The sequence below is a fragment of the Aquarana catesbeiana genome, linkage group LG05, assembly GCF_042186555.1.
Source record: "Aquarana catesbeiana isolate 2022-GZ linkage group LG05, ASM4218655v1, whole genome shotgun sequence".
Classification (NCBI taxonomy): Eukaryota; Metazoa; Chordata; class Amphibia; order Anura; family Ranidae; genus Aquarana; species Aquarana catesbeiana.
Window position 1 is genome coordinate 173,279,071 of NC_133328.1, and position 16,073 is coordinate 173,295,143.

The 16,073-nt window shown below is 40.7% G+C and overlaps 1 protein-coding gene across 1 annotated transcript in view; it reads left to right on the top strand.

Annotated features, from left to right (window-relative positions):
• DNAJC13 (DnaJ heat shock protein family (Hsp40) member C13) overlaps positions 1-16,073 on the top strand; it is a 288,371-nt gene that overhangs the window by 256,865 nt on the left and 15,433 nt on the right. The window contains exons 50-56 of the mRNA XM_073630350.1: positions 14-183; positions 2,353-2,395; positions 3,880-4,053; positions 5,789-5,968; positions 6,049-6,189; positions 8,595-8,738; positions 9,058-9,157. Of these exons, the coding sequence (XP_073486451.1) occupies positions 14-183; positions 2,353-2,395; positions 3,880-4,053; positions 5,789-5,968; positions 6,049-6,189; positions 8,595-8,738; positions 9,058-9,157 (952 nt within the window). The remainder of the gene's footprint in view (positions 1-13; positions 184-2,352; positions 2,396-3,879; positions 4,054-5,788; positions 5,969-6,048; positions 6,190-8,594; positions 8,739-9,057; positions 9,158-16,073) is intronic.

Below are 16,073 nucleotides of genomic sequence, written 5' to 3' on the forward strand. Positions count from 1 at the left end.
TCTATTTTTGTAGGTCAGAATCGCTTTGATGAAGTTTTTACCTGGGGTATTTATGGATGCTATGAGGGATAACCCTGAAGCTTCTGTACATATATTTGAAGGAACCCATGAAAACCCAGAACTAATTTGGAATGATAATTCCAGAGAAAAAGTATCAACCACGGTTCGAGAAATGATGCTGGAGTAAGTGGGAAGTAGAGAAAAGCTGGTTTGGATGTTTTTATACAATCCACATGGTGCATATAATATGCATGATTATACACTGCATATGCTAGAGGTCACTTATAGGAATTCTCTTTTAAACAAAAGTTCCAGTCTAAAGGGAGATATTCCAATCATTGCTAATAGCAAAGTGTTTATCTCATTGACCACTATTTGTTAAGCTGAAACAGCTGTTCTCGTAGACAAGACAGAATGATTGGTCTGGCCTGCCATGCTTTAACATCAGTGTGGGTCAGTGGATCTATGCTCTGTCTGTTCCTGCCCCCATTGACATATTACATGCTGCTTGGGTGGAATGCTGATGATTCAGTTCTAGTTTGCTGGTCAGCTAACCACTGTAGTTTCCTGCTATAATTCTCGTTTCACCACAGACTTACAGTATGTTTGTTTTATGTCATGTTATATTGTCATCTAGAATAGTGTTGATTAGAAAAATGTCACCACCTTGTGGCCTCCGTTAGTTGGTACTAACTAGGCTAATAGCGCTGTACAAATACTAAATTTCCTATATTTAGTCATACGTGCATTATACAATAACTACTATAGACTCAAAAGGTGTTTTTGTCCATTTAACAGGTCAGTACTTTGGTCAGAGAAGGGGGGGAGGGGGTGGAGTCCTCTGTTTCGACTTCTACATCTTCATAGGCAGACATAGAGGTCTTGCTTTTTTTTTTTCCTACAATTGCATTAGGTTTTGTGTTGTATGATTTGGTAATACCCAGTTAAGACTTGGTAGTGCTCTTTTACCTTGTTTAACTGTTTAGTGTGTTACTGACCCAGAACAAGTTTGTAGACTAGGAACTCGAGCTTCAGAAAGTGTGATTTTAACTGCCTCACCCTGCTACAGCTACATCTTCTACACATCAGCCTTTTAGCTGAATTACAAAATAAAATGCATGACTTGAAAATGTTAATGCTGTTCCACGACCGACACGTGGAATACCTAGTTCAGTTTAGAAGCTGCAGAATGTTTTCTTCAGTCCTGGAGCTCCGCTGCATTCTAGTTTCAGCTGTAGTCCAGCTCTAGAACTATCTACAGAGGAGAAAAGCTGTGAGTTCAGTATCTGGCCTTAAATCACTGCAAAATAGAATTCATAGGATTTTTTTTCTTTGACAGTGACGCAATGGATAGAGTAAAGTGATTGTAAAGAAAATGTAAAAAAAAAAAAAAAAACATGTTGTACTTACCTGATCTATGCAATGGTTTTGCAGAGAGCAACCCCGATCCTCCTTTTCTCAGGTCCCCCATTGGCACGCTGGGCCCCTCCCCCTTGCCGAATGCCACCATAGCAAGGCGTTTGCTATGGGGGTACTCGTGCATGCTCGCTCCCGAGCCAGCTCTCTGCGTCCATAAGACACCGAAATCACGGCTCAGCCCCACCCTCGCCTCACTGGCTGTGATTGACAGCAGCGGGAGCCAATGGCTGCTGCATCTTACCCAATCAGGAGGGAGAGACCCGATAGAGTCACGGCTCTCGTGCATCTCACTGAATCGAGATTGGGCTTAGGGTAAGTATTAGCTGCACATTTAAGTTTTTTTACCCTCATGCATAATGTAACAAACCTTCAGCCTTTACAATGACTTTAAAAGAGTTGTAAAGGCAAAAGGTTTTTTATCTTAATGCATTCTTCTGTGAGCAGCAGCCTCTCCAGCACCCCCTAATACTTACCTGTGCCCCATCTCTGTCCGGTGATGTCCACGAGTCCCTCGGCTGTCTGAGACTCTCCCTCCTGATCGGCCGAGACACAGCAGCGGCGCCATTGGCTCTCACAGCTGTCAATCAAAGTTAGTTAGCCGTTTAGGAGAGAGAGGGGGCGGGACTGAAAGGCAGCTCCGTGTCTGTATGGACACACGGAGCTGCAGCTTGGCTCGGTTGCCCCCATAGCAAGCTGCTTGCAGTGGGGGCACTTAACAGGAGGGAAGGGGCCAGGAGCAGCGACGAGGGACCGAGAAGAGGAGGATCCAGGCTGCTCTGTGAAAATCCACTGCAATAGAGCAGGTAAGTATACCATATTATTTTAATAGAAAAAAAAAAGAGACTTTACAATTACATCAATTTAACTTTTTGAAACTGTTGACTTAATTTAAATTAATAATTACAAATTACCTGATTTTTCTCCTCATTTTAGGCATTTTAAGCAGCAAGTAGAAAATCCTGATGCAAACTGGAAGGTGAGTAGTTTTTCAGCTGGATTTAAGGTCTCCTAATGCTGGTAAACGTTACAATGCAGCTGCTAATTTTTATTTCACTTCAGTAATTTTTTACCTGAAGAATGGTTCCCATAGTTACAAAGTTACACTTTAAATGAATAAAAGTCTTTTAAACTGTACTTTACATTTATACTATATTATGTGTCTATTTTTCTTTTTTTACTTAAGGCATTATTACTCTGAAGGTTAAACTTACATTGTATAGGAAAAAATAAAATAAATAATTTTGCTGTCTTTCATACCAGCTCCCATGTCACAAATATTATGTACACGCCATCAGGGGCACAACACTGTAGTTGCCACAGACCATAAGTTCACTCATTATTGACTTTAGACGTGGTGGTTTTCAGATGCCATGCATGATCTGAGTTTGTGTGGAGAATATTCTGTCCTCCAGTTTTTATAAATAGGTCACTTAGGCAGCCCATAGAGAAGTCAGTTGACTTGATTCCCCATCCACATATTTGATGTGGATGAGGGAAATCCTCTCTGCTGAGTTATTGTATTCTGACAGCGGGGAGACTTCCCCACCATCAGAATACACTGATTGGTGTTGTTTCTATAGCCTGTGATGCTAATCCAGTGGGAAAATTGTGCATAGTGCTCAGTGCTTCTGACAAGAAGTGAAGAGAGGCACTGTGAGCTCAACCACTCAGTCTGCTGCAAACGGAGTGTGCCAGCTTGTATTTAAACTCACCACTCTGTATGTAGCTTCTGACAGGCTGCACAAGGAGCCCTGTATCTCTGGAACCATAGGTCGTAGGAGCCCCAAATTTTACCAGGGGTGGGGTAGGACTTAGGCTACCTACCCCCCAAATTTGTGGTCTCTGTGACCTTAGGTTGCCGAGCTACGACCCTTGAAGCTCAATTTTTTTTTTTTTTTTTTTTTTTTAAATGTTCATGGCAGGTGAGGCTCTCCCCTAACTGCATGTCCCTGCTTAAAAACCTCTCAGCTGATTGAAAACTCTGGTTCTTGGGGGCCCATTAGTTTTCACCTCTATACACCTTATTTTATCCACACATGTTTTTGGGGGCTGAGAAAGCAATGGCTTTTACACGCTATGTTTATATTGTATTTACCCTTACGTAATAATATGCAAAAGTCCACGTGACTTTAAGCCTCTTGTATTCACCTCCATCTCTGTGTACACAAGATTTTATCCACACAAGTGATTAGGGGCAGATAGAGTAAGATATTTTATAAACTGCAACTATACCATCTATACTTTTGTTTAATATATGCATGTCTAAGTGACTTTAAGTGCAGTAGTCCATACAACCAATACACAGTATTTTATCAATAGAATTGTTTGGAGGAGTGGTGAATTAGGAGCATATAGAGTATCTTAGTTTGCAAGCTTCAGTTACATTGTCTCCATTCGATTCCATAATGACTGCTGTGTTGCAGATTATGACATTTCTAACACACATTTACCATTTTCTAGTTACCGGATGATTTCTGTATTGCGCTCGGAGAGGCCAATGGAGAACTGTCAGTGGGTGGCGTTTTCTTACGAATATTCATTGCACAGCCTGCTTGGGTGCTGCGGAAACCAAGAGAATTTCTTGTGGCTCTTTTGGAAAGGTTTACTGAATTACTGGAAAAAAATAATGCTCATGTAAGGTTCTTTAACACTGCAAAATTACTTGTAATCCTTAGCTAATACCATGTTGTGGATAATATCTTTCTTATACAGTAATACACAGTCACAGATCGTTCTTAGTATTACAGTGGTAATTACAGAAAATATACAGTTTCATGAAGTTCAACTTTTAAAAAGTCTTATTACAAATTGCTAACAAACCACTAAATATACATGCCTAAACATTCTGTGTAGCCAGCCGTGTGATTACCACAGCTCTACTGTACTGAATAGTCAGAATGGTAACACTGTTATTATGGTATTTTTGCTGTGCAGCTTCCTGCTTCATCACCTGTGTACTGAACGATAAATTGGTGTCATCTTGCTGTTTTTAGTAGCGCGATACCGGTGCCAATACCAAGTATTTCCATGAGTACTCGTGCAAATGATAAATACTAAAACCGACACCTTCAAGTCCAAAGACTGTAACCGCCACCTTAAAAACGGGTTCACATATGTGTGGGGCTGGTTTCAGTGCTGTTTATAAAAAGAGTCCGGTCCAATTTTTTATTCAGTGGTTCAGGTGCAAATTTTTAAGCGTTACGTGTATGACACTGGAAATCACAATTGAACCGGACTGAAAATGGTACCTGACACTTTTTAAAATCACATTGCCACCGGCCTGCACACGTGTGAACCCATTCCTATAGAAAGCCAGTTTGGTTCACATGTCATGCGAATCAGATGCTGTTCAAACACAATATATAATAGAATAGTAATTTAATAATAAAATAAACAGAACCACATAAAATGTATTTAGTATTCTTTTAATATATTTACTCAGTACCTGTACTCAGTCTTAAAAAAAAAACCTGGTATTGGTGCATCCCTACTTTCCATTATACAAGCAGGACAAACGGGAATCAGTAAAGCTTATTTAATAAATAGATGTGAGAATCACACAGATGGCTGAACGATTTTAAATCTTTTGGCTGGTAAAACCGTTACCTTATATATTATTTCAGCTGCATATTTAGTCAATTCCCAACAGTGTCAGAGAGTTGAACGTTGGACAGTTTATAACATGTATTCGATCAGTTCTCCCAACATGTAGAACAAAAAAGTTGATGCACAATTCTGTTTAGAGATCTTATGACCTAATGTATTGCAGCCTTTGTACAGAGTATCAATTACACAAATCGTGATTATAATTCGCAAGGAATGGCATGGAAGTCAAACTGCTGAAGTCTTAATTCTTCCCCACAGTGTAAAATGGGCATCTAGATCATGAACTCTGTCTCATTAGGTAACTGGTTCATCCCAGATGCAGTCCAGCACGTTATTAATCTGCATCAAAAACACATGAACACTGTTTTCAATGTATTCCACCAGTGCAGTCAGCAAAAGTAGAGCATGCTGCAATTTTTTTCTGTATGGAATGTGACAAAACTCATCAAAGACGCACCAGAATGGACATGTCCTGAACCGAGATGATGAAAAAAGAGGGGAAAAACGCACCAGAACGCATCAAAAATGGTCATGCAGAAATGCATCCAAAACACAAATTGTGGTGTGAAACGGCTCTTGGATAAGATACAATACCGCTCTGTGCACCAAAATATATCTTCTAAATCAGTCTTTTGGAACTTTGCTTATTCCTTTTTGATATTTGTCATGTGAAATATATAAAAAATTCTCCTGTAGTTAAAAATACACACATGCATAAAATGTATCAAACAATAAAGGTACTGTAATTATTATTTCCCTTTAGGGTGAAACTTTAGAAACCGTGACCACTGCAACAGTTTGTCTATTTAGTGCACAACCTCAGTTATTGGACCAAGTCCCACCTTTGGGTCACCTACCCAAGATACTCCATGCAATGAGCCACAAGAATAATGCAATTCCAAAGTGTGCAATACGGGTCATCCACACAATGACAGATAATGAGGTAATTCTATGCTTACTCTTTAAAATATATACTGTATGTTAATAATGAATGGTTTAATAGATTGGGATTTATTTTTCTAGCTCTGTGTTCGAGCAATGGCTTCACTTGAGACAATTGGACCTCTGATTTGTGGAATGAAAAAACGCTCAGACATGATAGGATTGGCGTGTGAAGCACTTAACAGGATGTTCCAAAAGGAGCAAACCGAACTTGTAGCCCAAGTAAGAAAACCTGTCGTTTGAAAAAGTCTATAAAAACGGTTTACATATTTTTTTTCATTTTCATAATGACAGAGAGAAACCCCTTTTAATTTGAGCTAGTGTAAAAACATCTATAATGCCCTTCCCTCCATGCTTTTCTACTGATCAGCTGTTTGTTGAAAGGCAGCTCTAGGGCTGTTATTAAGCTGGCCCTACAGTAGTAGAACTTTGAAAATTTCAAAATAAAATATAAAGGATCAGGATGGAAAATGTTTCTTGAACACATTTTTTATAGTTAAAATGGATTTATTTGGTAAAGTCCATTTTGTTTTAAAATTGAATGTTAAAAGCAAAAAATTTTAAAGTACTGTCAAATGACATTTGTCAATCATTGGATGTACAGAGAACGTTCGAAAATCTTCTAGTTTACGGCACACTTAAGTGTGTTCAGGATTACCTCATCTAAATCTTTGGAGAATAAATCTGGACTCCACAGACGCGTAATTGTGTCATTCGGTCCTTAAAGGATAACTTCACCTTTGGTAACATGTTAAATGTTCCTCTCATTTTTTTTAGGGTGGAACATGTAACATGTTCCCAATGCTGCAGCCGCTGCCCGCTACCCTCCCTTCCTGTGGCAGCAGTACAGGAATAAGTTTCCCATACTAGCTGTCCCTTTTTTAAAATCCACCCGCACGGCCGCGTCATTTCTTCACACAGCTCTGAGTGTGAAGGAACTACAAGCCCTGACATCCTTTTGCGGTTGTCGAATTGCAGTTCTCAATGTATTACCCATGGCGCTGTGGAGCGCCATGGTAGTTCATTGAGTTCTTTCCGTCAGTGTATCTGCCTGCCCATACGGGATGTACGGGTATACAGAAATACTAACAGATCTTTTAGAGAGACCTGCATGGCACCAGCGATCTGCTGATCGCTGGTGCAATGCTTTACAGGCTTCATAGGTAAAAAAATAATAAATGCACATTTTTTTTTCCTGTTTGGAAAATTGTCCCTGGAGCTGTTCTCTGGATTTCCAGAACGAATGGTTTGTTTTTTACATTGTAGGTTCCCTTCTCTGGCCAGACCTCCTGGTTTGAATACTGCTGGACACCTGCTGTATCTTCACTGTAAAACATAAACCAGGTGTCCTTTCTGCATCAGGAGAGGTAGTCCAGAACCCATAGGAACAACACCATGGGTCTTCGTTTTACACATGGTGGTAACCCCCTTGAACAAAGTTCTTCCCAGCTAGCAACAGCTGGACATGGAGGAAAGATTAAATCACCAAGGTGCATCTCAGACACTTTTGCAGGGGGAAGATGTTGGAGGGGGGTCACCTGTCTTCCTGCTAATCTGCAGGTGGAACCAACTAGTCTCCTGCTGTTGGTATCTCCCATCAGGAACAGGAACTGCCTTAAGGCTTCCGTGGAACCTGTCTGGGGTTAGGGCCCTTTTTCTTGGCTGTTCTTTTCCTGTCCCTTGCTCTAGCATCATTCTCTGCTACATCAGGGTTGTAACCTGTCTTACCAGTTATAGTTCTAATTTTCATCTCCTGCCTACTCCTTGTTGGGGTGTTTCCGATGCAACTTCACCCCTTTAGCCATGCTCAAATTAAATCCTGGTATCTCTGCTGGAGTCTTTTTCACACCCTTCGCAGGGTATGTTTTCTAGTCAATTTTGAATTGAGTCTTGCCTTGCTGAGATGATTGCCTGTTCTGACAACCTCTCAATGTATGAAGTTCTTATTTCTTTACTTTTTTGGGGCCAGGTGAGTAGCCAAAGGGCCAAATACTGGCTTGGGGTTTGCCTTTTCAAATACTTTTTCCCAGATTCCTGGTCTGGTACTTGCTCCTACTGGGGACTTGATCCCCTTTCTTTCTTAGCTGCGTTAGGTTGGGGTTTTCATTACCTATCGGAAATCTATTAATTCCACCCCTTGGTTGCCCAGCATCTCACTTGGCTGTGTTTCAGTGCTCCCTTCCTTGCTGCATAATTCCCCTCTGGTTAGTGAGCATTTGTTTTTTTTTTCTTGGACATAGGTTGACACAGTGACTTTTTCTCTGGTCATATTTGAAGGTTCCCTATCAGGCAGGGTGTTAAGACTTATCAGTTGTCAGATTTGGTTGTTGGTCCTTCAGGCAGCTCTTGGGGTGCAGGCAGTCTCCAAATCTGTTTTGTTGGGTATTATTTGTATTTTTGCTGTTTGCCCACCCCTCATTTGGACTGTTGTTGGATGCCCCAACAGTATGACTTTGACTTCCTCTGTCCCTCAGTGGGTGAGAAAAAAAAAAAGTGTTTTTGTATCCACCAAAAAATCCTTTTCTATTGTCTAAAATGTCATCTACTTATCACTAACCTGCATAGCCGTGATATTGTGCATAGTTCTCTGCACTCTTTTTTACTAGGTTGAAAATGCTTTTTTCTAGGCTCTGAAAGTGGAATTGGTTCCTTATTTGCTAAGATTACTTGAAGGACAAGGTCTGGAAAACCTAGAAAGTCCAGCAGCCACAAAAGCTCAGATCGTTAAAGCATTGAAGTCAATGACTCGCAGCCTGCAGTATGGAGAACAGGTAAGTGTCCTGGGGAGAGTTTAGATGAATCCTTTATATTTGACTAATCACTAGTAGGGATGAGCTCAGGAGTGTTTAGAATCCTAGTCCCGACCCACCTGAGTGATCCTGCCAGCAAGCGGTCATCTGTACTATGCCAATCATCAGGGAATATCTTGACCGCTTATGATTCTACAAGAACAGTGCTCACTTCCTAGAGGGATTAATCGGGTAGGTTTGGACTAAGATCCCAAACATGCCTGAGCTCATCTCTAGTCACTAGCAAGTAAACACGTTATGAAAAGGCTCATAATAAAAGCAATTCACTTGCCCTTTGTAGGTGAATGAAATCCTGTCTCGATCCTCTGTCTGGAGTGCCTTTAAAGATCAGAAACATGACCTGTTCATTTCTGAATCACAAACAGCAGGATACCTCACTGGTAAGTGGATTTGTTACATAAATGTAGTATAGTGAATTAAGATACATGTGTACACTGAGGGTAGATTTGTTGAGAAGAACAAAGACAGAGGACCTAAAAGCTATGTGGAATTTTGGTGTACCATATAAATTAATACAATATTTACAATTCTTTAGTAAAGTTAAGTATTCTAAAGCATGTAATTATGCTACACTTTTATGTTTTTGTATGTTGATTATGAAAGGTGCTGCTATGGGCAACACGCCAGCTTATATTATTAGTTACTGAATGTATTTCAATAGCCTGTGTTATGGTATCCACTCATAAGAACCTCAAGCAGCCTCAGCTTTTGGCTACTTGATACTAAGATCTTTGTACAGTAAATTCTAAGAGTAATTTATATAATCAACTAAGTGTCCCTATAGAGTGAAATTGCAATAAAAAAATTACTACAAACTATATAAATATATATAACCCATTTTTATGTTTTTGTTTACATATTAAAAATATGTAATAAAATTTATTACAAAACTTGGTCTGAGTGACCATTCACACCTTAACACGGTGCAGGAAAAAGCATTGCTTTTCAATAGATTCCCAATGACACCCCAAACACAGATCGCAAACGCAGTGTTTGCCTGCATCTGATTGCATGGTACCATGCAATCCGTTTGCAGTGCGTTTTTTAAAAGTAGTGCATGCACTACTTTTGGTGAAATCCAGTGCAATTTCAGCCCATTCAAATGAATGGACCGAAAATCACGTTGCACTGAATGGCACAGTTACGCGCTCCAGTGTGAACTGGCACTACAAGTAACTACATGGTTTAGTTATCCTGATCTATTAAACCAACAGAAAGTTGTGTTATTCATTTGAATTCACATGACTGGTCTGTATGGGTTGGAGTTAAAAAAAAAAAATAAAATAAAATAAAAAAGCTGTATGTCTGCAAAGAAAAAATATAATACCTTTGCTGCTGCCTGCACTGCCAAAGTCCACTGTGTGTGTTGAGAGATAAACTAAGTGCCCAATGTTACGCATTCAATACTTCCAGAAGTGGTTTCCTCTTCTGACCACTGCATTACCACAGGACACCATAATGACATTGGGGGCAGCAGAACACCACTGAGGCACCACTGAGGCACCACTGAGGCACAGGCATCTGACAAATCCACAAGTGTTCCAGATGCTGAACACCTTTAGCAAGCTTCACTCTTCAATGCAGTAGAGTTTGGAGGAACACGACATATTAGTATTACAAACCTTTTTTATGCAGGGACATCTTCAATTGTCCCTCACTGTCTCCTGTCCTATGCTTTTGCATAAACTTCGAGAGAGGCAGAGGAAGTCTCTCCACAGGACTTCCTTTAAATTATTTTTACAGCAAAAAAAGCCATTTTAGTATTATGATAAGCTACTTATTCTACAATATCCGCAATGTTCCATTCCAACTATTTATTTACATATAGTTGGTGACATTTAAAAGCATTTGGACATATTTTATAATGAAATATGAAAAAAAAAAAAAAAAAAGTTTTTGGCAGATGAGCTTTTTTTATTATTGTATGTGTACTTTTTATTTTTATATTATCTAATATTTCCATAGTCTAGTTTCTTGCTTACATTAAAAAGATGTGGTTAAGTGGTCTGCTGTAATAGCATGCCAGTTTGTGGTGACTGTGTACCAAGCATTCCTTGGAGCTATCAAAGGGTTCTGCCCACAAATTATTTTCCCAAAGTGTTCTTCTTTATCCCTATTAAGTTCTATCAGTAGTAGATGTACATCCTGAGAAAGTAGATCTAAAAATAACCTGGGTGTCAAAACTAACCTAAATGTTGCTAACCTAAATTTTAAAGCGGACTTTCAGTCATTTTTTCAACTTTCAATCTATTAAATCTTCTGCCCTTGTTTTAAATTTGGATAGTAAAACATTTTTTTTTTCTGCCAGTAAATACCTTATACAGCCCACTTCCTGTTTCTTGTCTGGTCATTAGCCTAGGCCTATGACATTATGCACAGCTCTCTCTCTCACTCTTATGAGAGTTTGCCAAGAAGGGAGGGGTGATGAGTCATAAAAGGGCCAATGAGAGCTGCAGAGCTGAGGTTTGCCTCTGTGCAAATCCAGGAAGTGAACAGGCAGCAGCTTCAGCTGTTCACAGTTAAAATGGCTGCAGCCAGACTTGGTGGAGGGAGATTTCTGCAGCATATTTGGCAAGTACAGAATCCCAGTATACATAAAATAATATTCAAAGTGGTTGGAGGGAAGCTTCAGAATAGTAAATATGTTTTTATTACAAATTATGTGAGCAGACTGCAGTTCCTCTTTAAGCGATAGGTTCTTTAAAAAGCAAGTGGTTTTGTAGGCGTATTCTGGTAGTTCCCTGTTTTCTGTTGCATGCTCCCGTATGTCTACATGTGCATGCTTATTTTCAGGAATGTGCATGCAGCTAGGGGAGTCTGTGTGGAAGGGTGGGATGTACACACAAACTTGTTCACTTCTAACACCCACTTGTGACCAGGAGTTTGTGAAACCCGTGACCTCAGTGACTTTCAGAACAAGTTGACAATGATCACCTGAAAATCATTGATCTCTAAACTCTATTTCTGCCTCTTGTGGTAAGACTTGTGTCACAGACTGCTATATTATGCCGTGTACATTGAAATCTGTCTGCAAAAAAAATACAATATCCTGTTGCAACAGGCACTTACTTTAAAGGAATCCATTGATCAGCCATAACATTATGACCACTGTCAGGTAAAGTGAATAACCTTGATTATCTCTTTACAGTGACCTCTGAAAGTGGGATACATTAACCATTTCAGCTCCGGCAGATTTACCCCCAACATGGCCAGGCCATTTTTTGCGATACGGCACTGCGTTACTTAAACTGACAATTGCGTGGTGTACCCAAATAAAATTTACCAGTATGTCCTTTTTTTCCCACAAATAGAGCTTTCTTTTGGTGGTATTTGATCACCTCTGTGTCTTTTTTATTTTTTGCACTATAAACAAAAAAACAGAGAATTTTGGAAAAAAAAAATTATTTTTTTACTTTCTGCTATAAAAATGTAAAAAATCAAATTTCTTTATCAATTTAGGCTAATATGTATTCTGCTACATATTTTTGGTAAGAGAAAAATACCAATAAGCGTATATTGATTGGTTTGCATGAAAGTTCTACAAACTATGGGATATTTTTATAAAATGTTTCATTTTGTACTAGTAATGGCGGTGATCAGCGACTTATAGCGGGACTGTGACATTGCAGCAGGCAAACTGGGCACCAGTGATACTAACACAGTGATCAGTGCTAAAAAATATGCACTGACAGTGAAGGCGTTAACATCAGAGGCATTCAAATGTGTCCCTGGGGGGTGCTTGTACTGTAAGAAGACAGAGATCCATATTCCTGCTTGGCAGAAACACAAGATCTTCTCCTGTCGCAGAAAGGCTATCTGCCTTGTTTACATAGGAGGACTGCCATTCTGTCTGCCTCGGGAACGATAGGCGGGTCGTCTCCCACTGTGTCCAATCACAGCAGGAGCAGGCCACGGTGGCACGCGTGCGCGCCCCAAACTCGGAAGAAAAAAAATTCACACACAGGTGCAAGATTTCGCGCTAAAGGGCCACCCTGCTGCAGTAAATGTACGTGGGGCGGTCCTTAACCACTTAAGGACCAGCCGCCGCAGTTATACTGGGCGAATTGCCGTAGCTGTACATCGGCCGCTTTAAGACCACTATGGGGTGCGACAGAGTTGATGCGCGTGCTCGGCGGCCACGGTGTCCGCCGGGCACCCGCGATTGCTTCTGAGAGAGACAGAATGGAGGTCTGTCAATGTAAACAGACAGATCTCCGTTCTGTCAGGAGAGAGACAGATCTGCTGCTCATACTGAGTATGAACAGCGAATCTGTCTCCTCCCCCAGTCAGTCCCATCCCCCCACACTTAGAAACACTCCCTAGGACACACATTTAACCCCTTGATCGCTCCCTAGTGTTAACCCCTTCCCTGCCAATGACATTTATACAGTAATCAGTGGCTATTTTTAGCTCTGATCGCTATATAAATGTTAATGGTCCCAAAAAAGTGTCCAATCTGTCCGCCGCAATCCTGCTAAAAATCGCTGATCGCCGCCATTACTAGTAAAATAAAAATTAATAATAAAAATGCCATAAATATATCCCCTATTTTGTAGATGCTTTTACTTCTAAACCAATCAGTATACGCTTTTTGCAATTTTTTTTTTTTTTTTACCAAAAATATGTAGAAGAATACATATCGGCCTAAACTGAGGAAGAAATTTTGTTTTTGTTTTTTGATTTTGTTTTTGGAAATTTATTATAACAAAAACTAAAAAAAATATATTTTTTTTTTCTTTCAAAATTATCAGTCTTTTTTGTTTATAGCTCAAAAAATAAAGGAGGAGGTGATCAAATACCACCAAAAGAAAGCTCTATTTGTGGGGAAAAAGACATACATTTCGGTACAGCGTCGCACAACAGTGCAATTCTCAGTTAAAGCGACGCAGTGCCGTATTACAAAAATGGCCTGGTCATTTAAGGAGGCAAATCCTTCCAGTCCTTAAGAAGTTAAGCAGCAAGTGAACATGTTGTCCCTGAAGTTGACCCGTTGAATACAGAATAAATGGGCAAGTGTAAGGATTTGAGCAACTCTGACAAAGGCCAAATTGTAATGGCTAGACGACTGGGTCAGAGCATCTTCAAAGCTGCAGCTCTTGTGGGATGTTTCCAATCTGCAGTGGTCAGAACCTACCAAAAGTATTCCAAGACAGGAAAATCAGTGACAGGGTCATGAGGGGCTAAGGCTCATTAATGCACATGGGGAGCAAAGGCTGGCCCGTGTAGTCAGATCCAATAGCATAGCTACTGTAGCTCCAATTACTGAAAGTTAATGCTAATTCCAATAGAAAGGTGTCAGAACACCCAGTGCATCGCAGTTGGTTGCATATGGGGCTGCCTAGCTGCCGACCAGTCAGAGTGCCCATGCTGACCCCTTGTCCACCGCCGACAAAAGGAACGTTCGCATCAGAACTGGACCACGAAGCAATAGAAGAAGGTGGCCTGGTCTGATGAATTCAAGAACAGTTTTGAGGACCACAACAAGTTTGTGGTGTTGACTTTGCCTCCAAATTCTCCAGAACTCAATCCAATCAAACATCTATGGGATGTGCTGGAAAAACCGGGCCCATCCATGGAGGCCCCACCTTGCAACTTAGAGGATCTGCTACTGGTGGCTTGGAGCCAGATACTCCAGTATAATGTCAGAGGTCTTTTGGAGTCCATGCCTTGACAGGTTATGGAGGGTGGTCATAATGTTAAGGCTGATGGGTGTATATGTGGCTGCTTATTGTAATAAATAATTTGTTGCTAGGAAAGGAGCAGTAAAAGGGGGTATTATAGATAGAACACTATGATGTTTGTATAGCGATGACTGATTATTTGCAGAGGAGGGGGGGGGGGGCAGATATTTGGATACTAGGCAAAAATTGGGGGGGGGGGGAAATGGAGACAATCCATATCCAATTAAAGAGAGTTTGTGAAACAAGAACTTTGCCAAGAGATGGAACCCCTTTAAGTACCTGCCACTGTCTCTTTACCTGTTAAACCTTCTACTTCTTCCCTTAATGGAACATTTGCATTCTTTTGTGCAACATGACTTTCAAGTGCAGCACATATTGTGTAGACCTAGTGTATGTGATAGCTTAGCACAAATGATCATATGTGTAGTCACTGGTGAATCCCACTGCCAGGCAAAATGTAATGTGCACGGACAATGTTCCAGTAACAAATTGGCACATACACTATATTACCAAACGTATTGGGATGCCTGGCTGTCCACACAGTTTAGGAGTTGGTCTATGGGAATGTTTGACCATTCTTCCAGAAGTGCCTTTGTGAGGTCAGGCACTGATGTGGATGATAAAGCCCTGGCTCGCAGTCTCTGCTCTAATTCATCCCAACAATGTTCTATCGGGTTGAGGTCAGGACTCTGTGCAGGCCAGTCAAGTTCCTCCACTCCAAACTAGCTCATCCATGTCTTTATGGACCTTGCTTTATGCACTGGTGTGCAGTCATGTTGGAATAGAAAGGGGCCATCTTCAAGCTGTTCCCACAAAGTTGGGAGCATGAAATTGTCCAAAATGTCTTGGTATACTGACACCTTAGGTGTTCCCTTCACTGGAACTAAGGGGCAAAGCCCAACACCTGAAAAACAACCTCACGCCATAATCCCCCCTCCACCAAATGAGTTGGACCAGTGCACAAAGCAAGGTCCATAAAGACATGGATGAGTGAGTTTGGGGTGGAGGAACTTGACTGGCCTGCACAGAGTCCTGACCTCAAACCGATAGAACACCTTTGGGATGAATTAGAGCGGTGACTGTGAGCCAGGCCTTCTCATCCACATCGGTGCCTTACCTCACAAATGCTCTTCTGGAAGAATGGTCAAACATTCCCATAGACACACTCCTAAACCTTGTGGACAGTCTTCCCAGAAGAGTTGAAGCTGTTCTAGCTGCAAAGGGTGGGCCAAATCAATATTGAACCCTTCAGACCAAGACTGGGAAGCCATTAAAATTCATGTGGGTGTAAAGGCAGGTGTCACAATACTTTTGGTAATATAGTGTAACTGTATTTTACATTTTAGTTTTGGTAAGTGTGCTGTATTTGTGACAACCGCATGTCTTAAATATCTTCCGTCAAGCTTCCATTTTTGTAATTTCCTGCAAGAAACAATTTCAATTATTTAAGCTGAGTGTAAGGTATATATGACACTACCCTCTGAAATCATGTACATCTGGAAGCAGCCATTACTAACAAATGCTAGTTGCCAGGCTTCCATAATTTGCATTTGAAGCCATTGGATCAGCATGGCAGACACAGGCAGACAGATTTTTCAGGCAGAAGTCAAGCTGA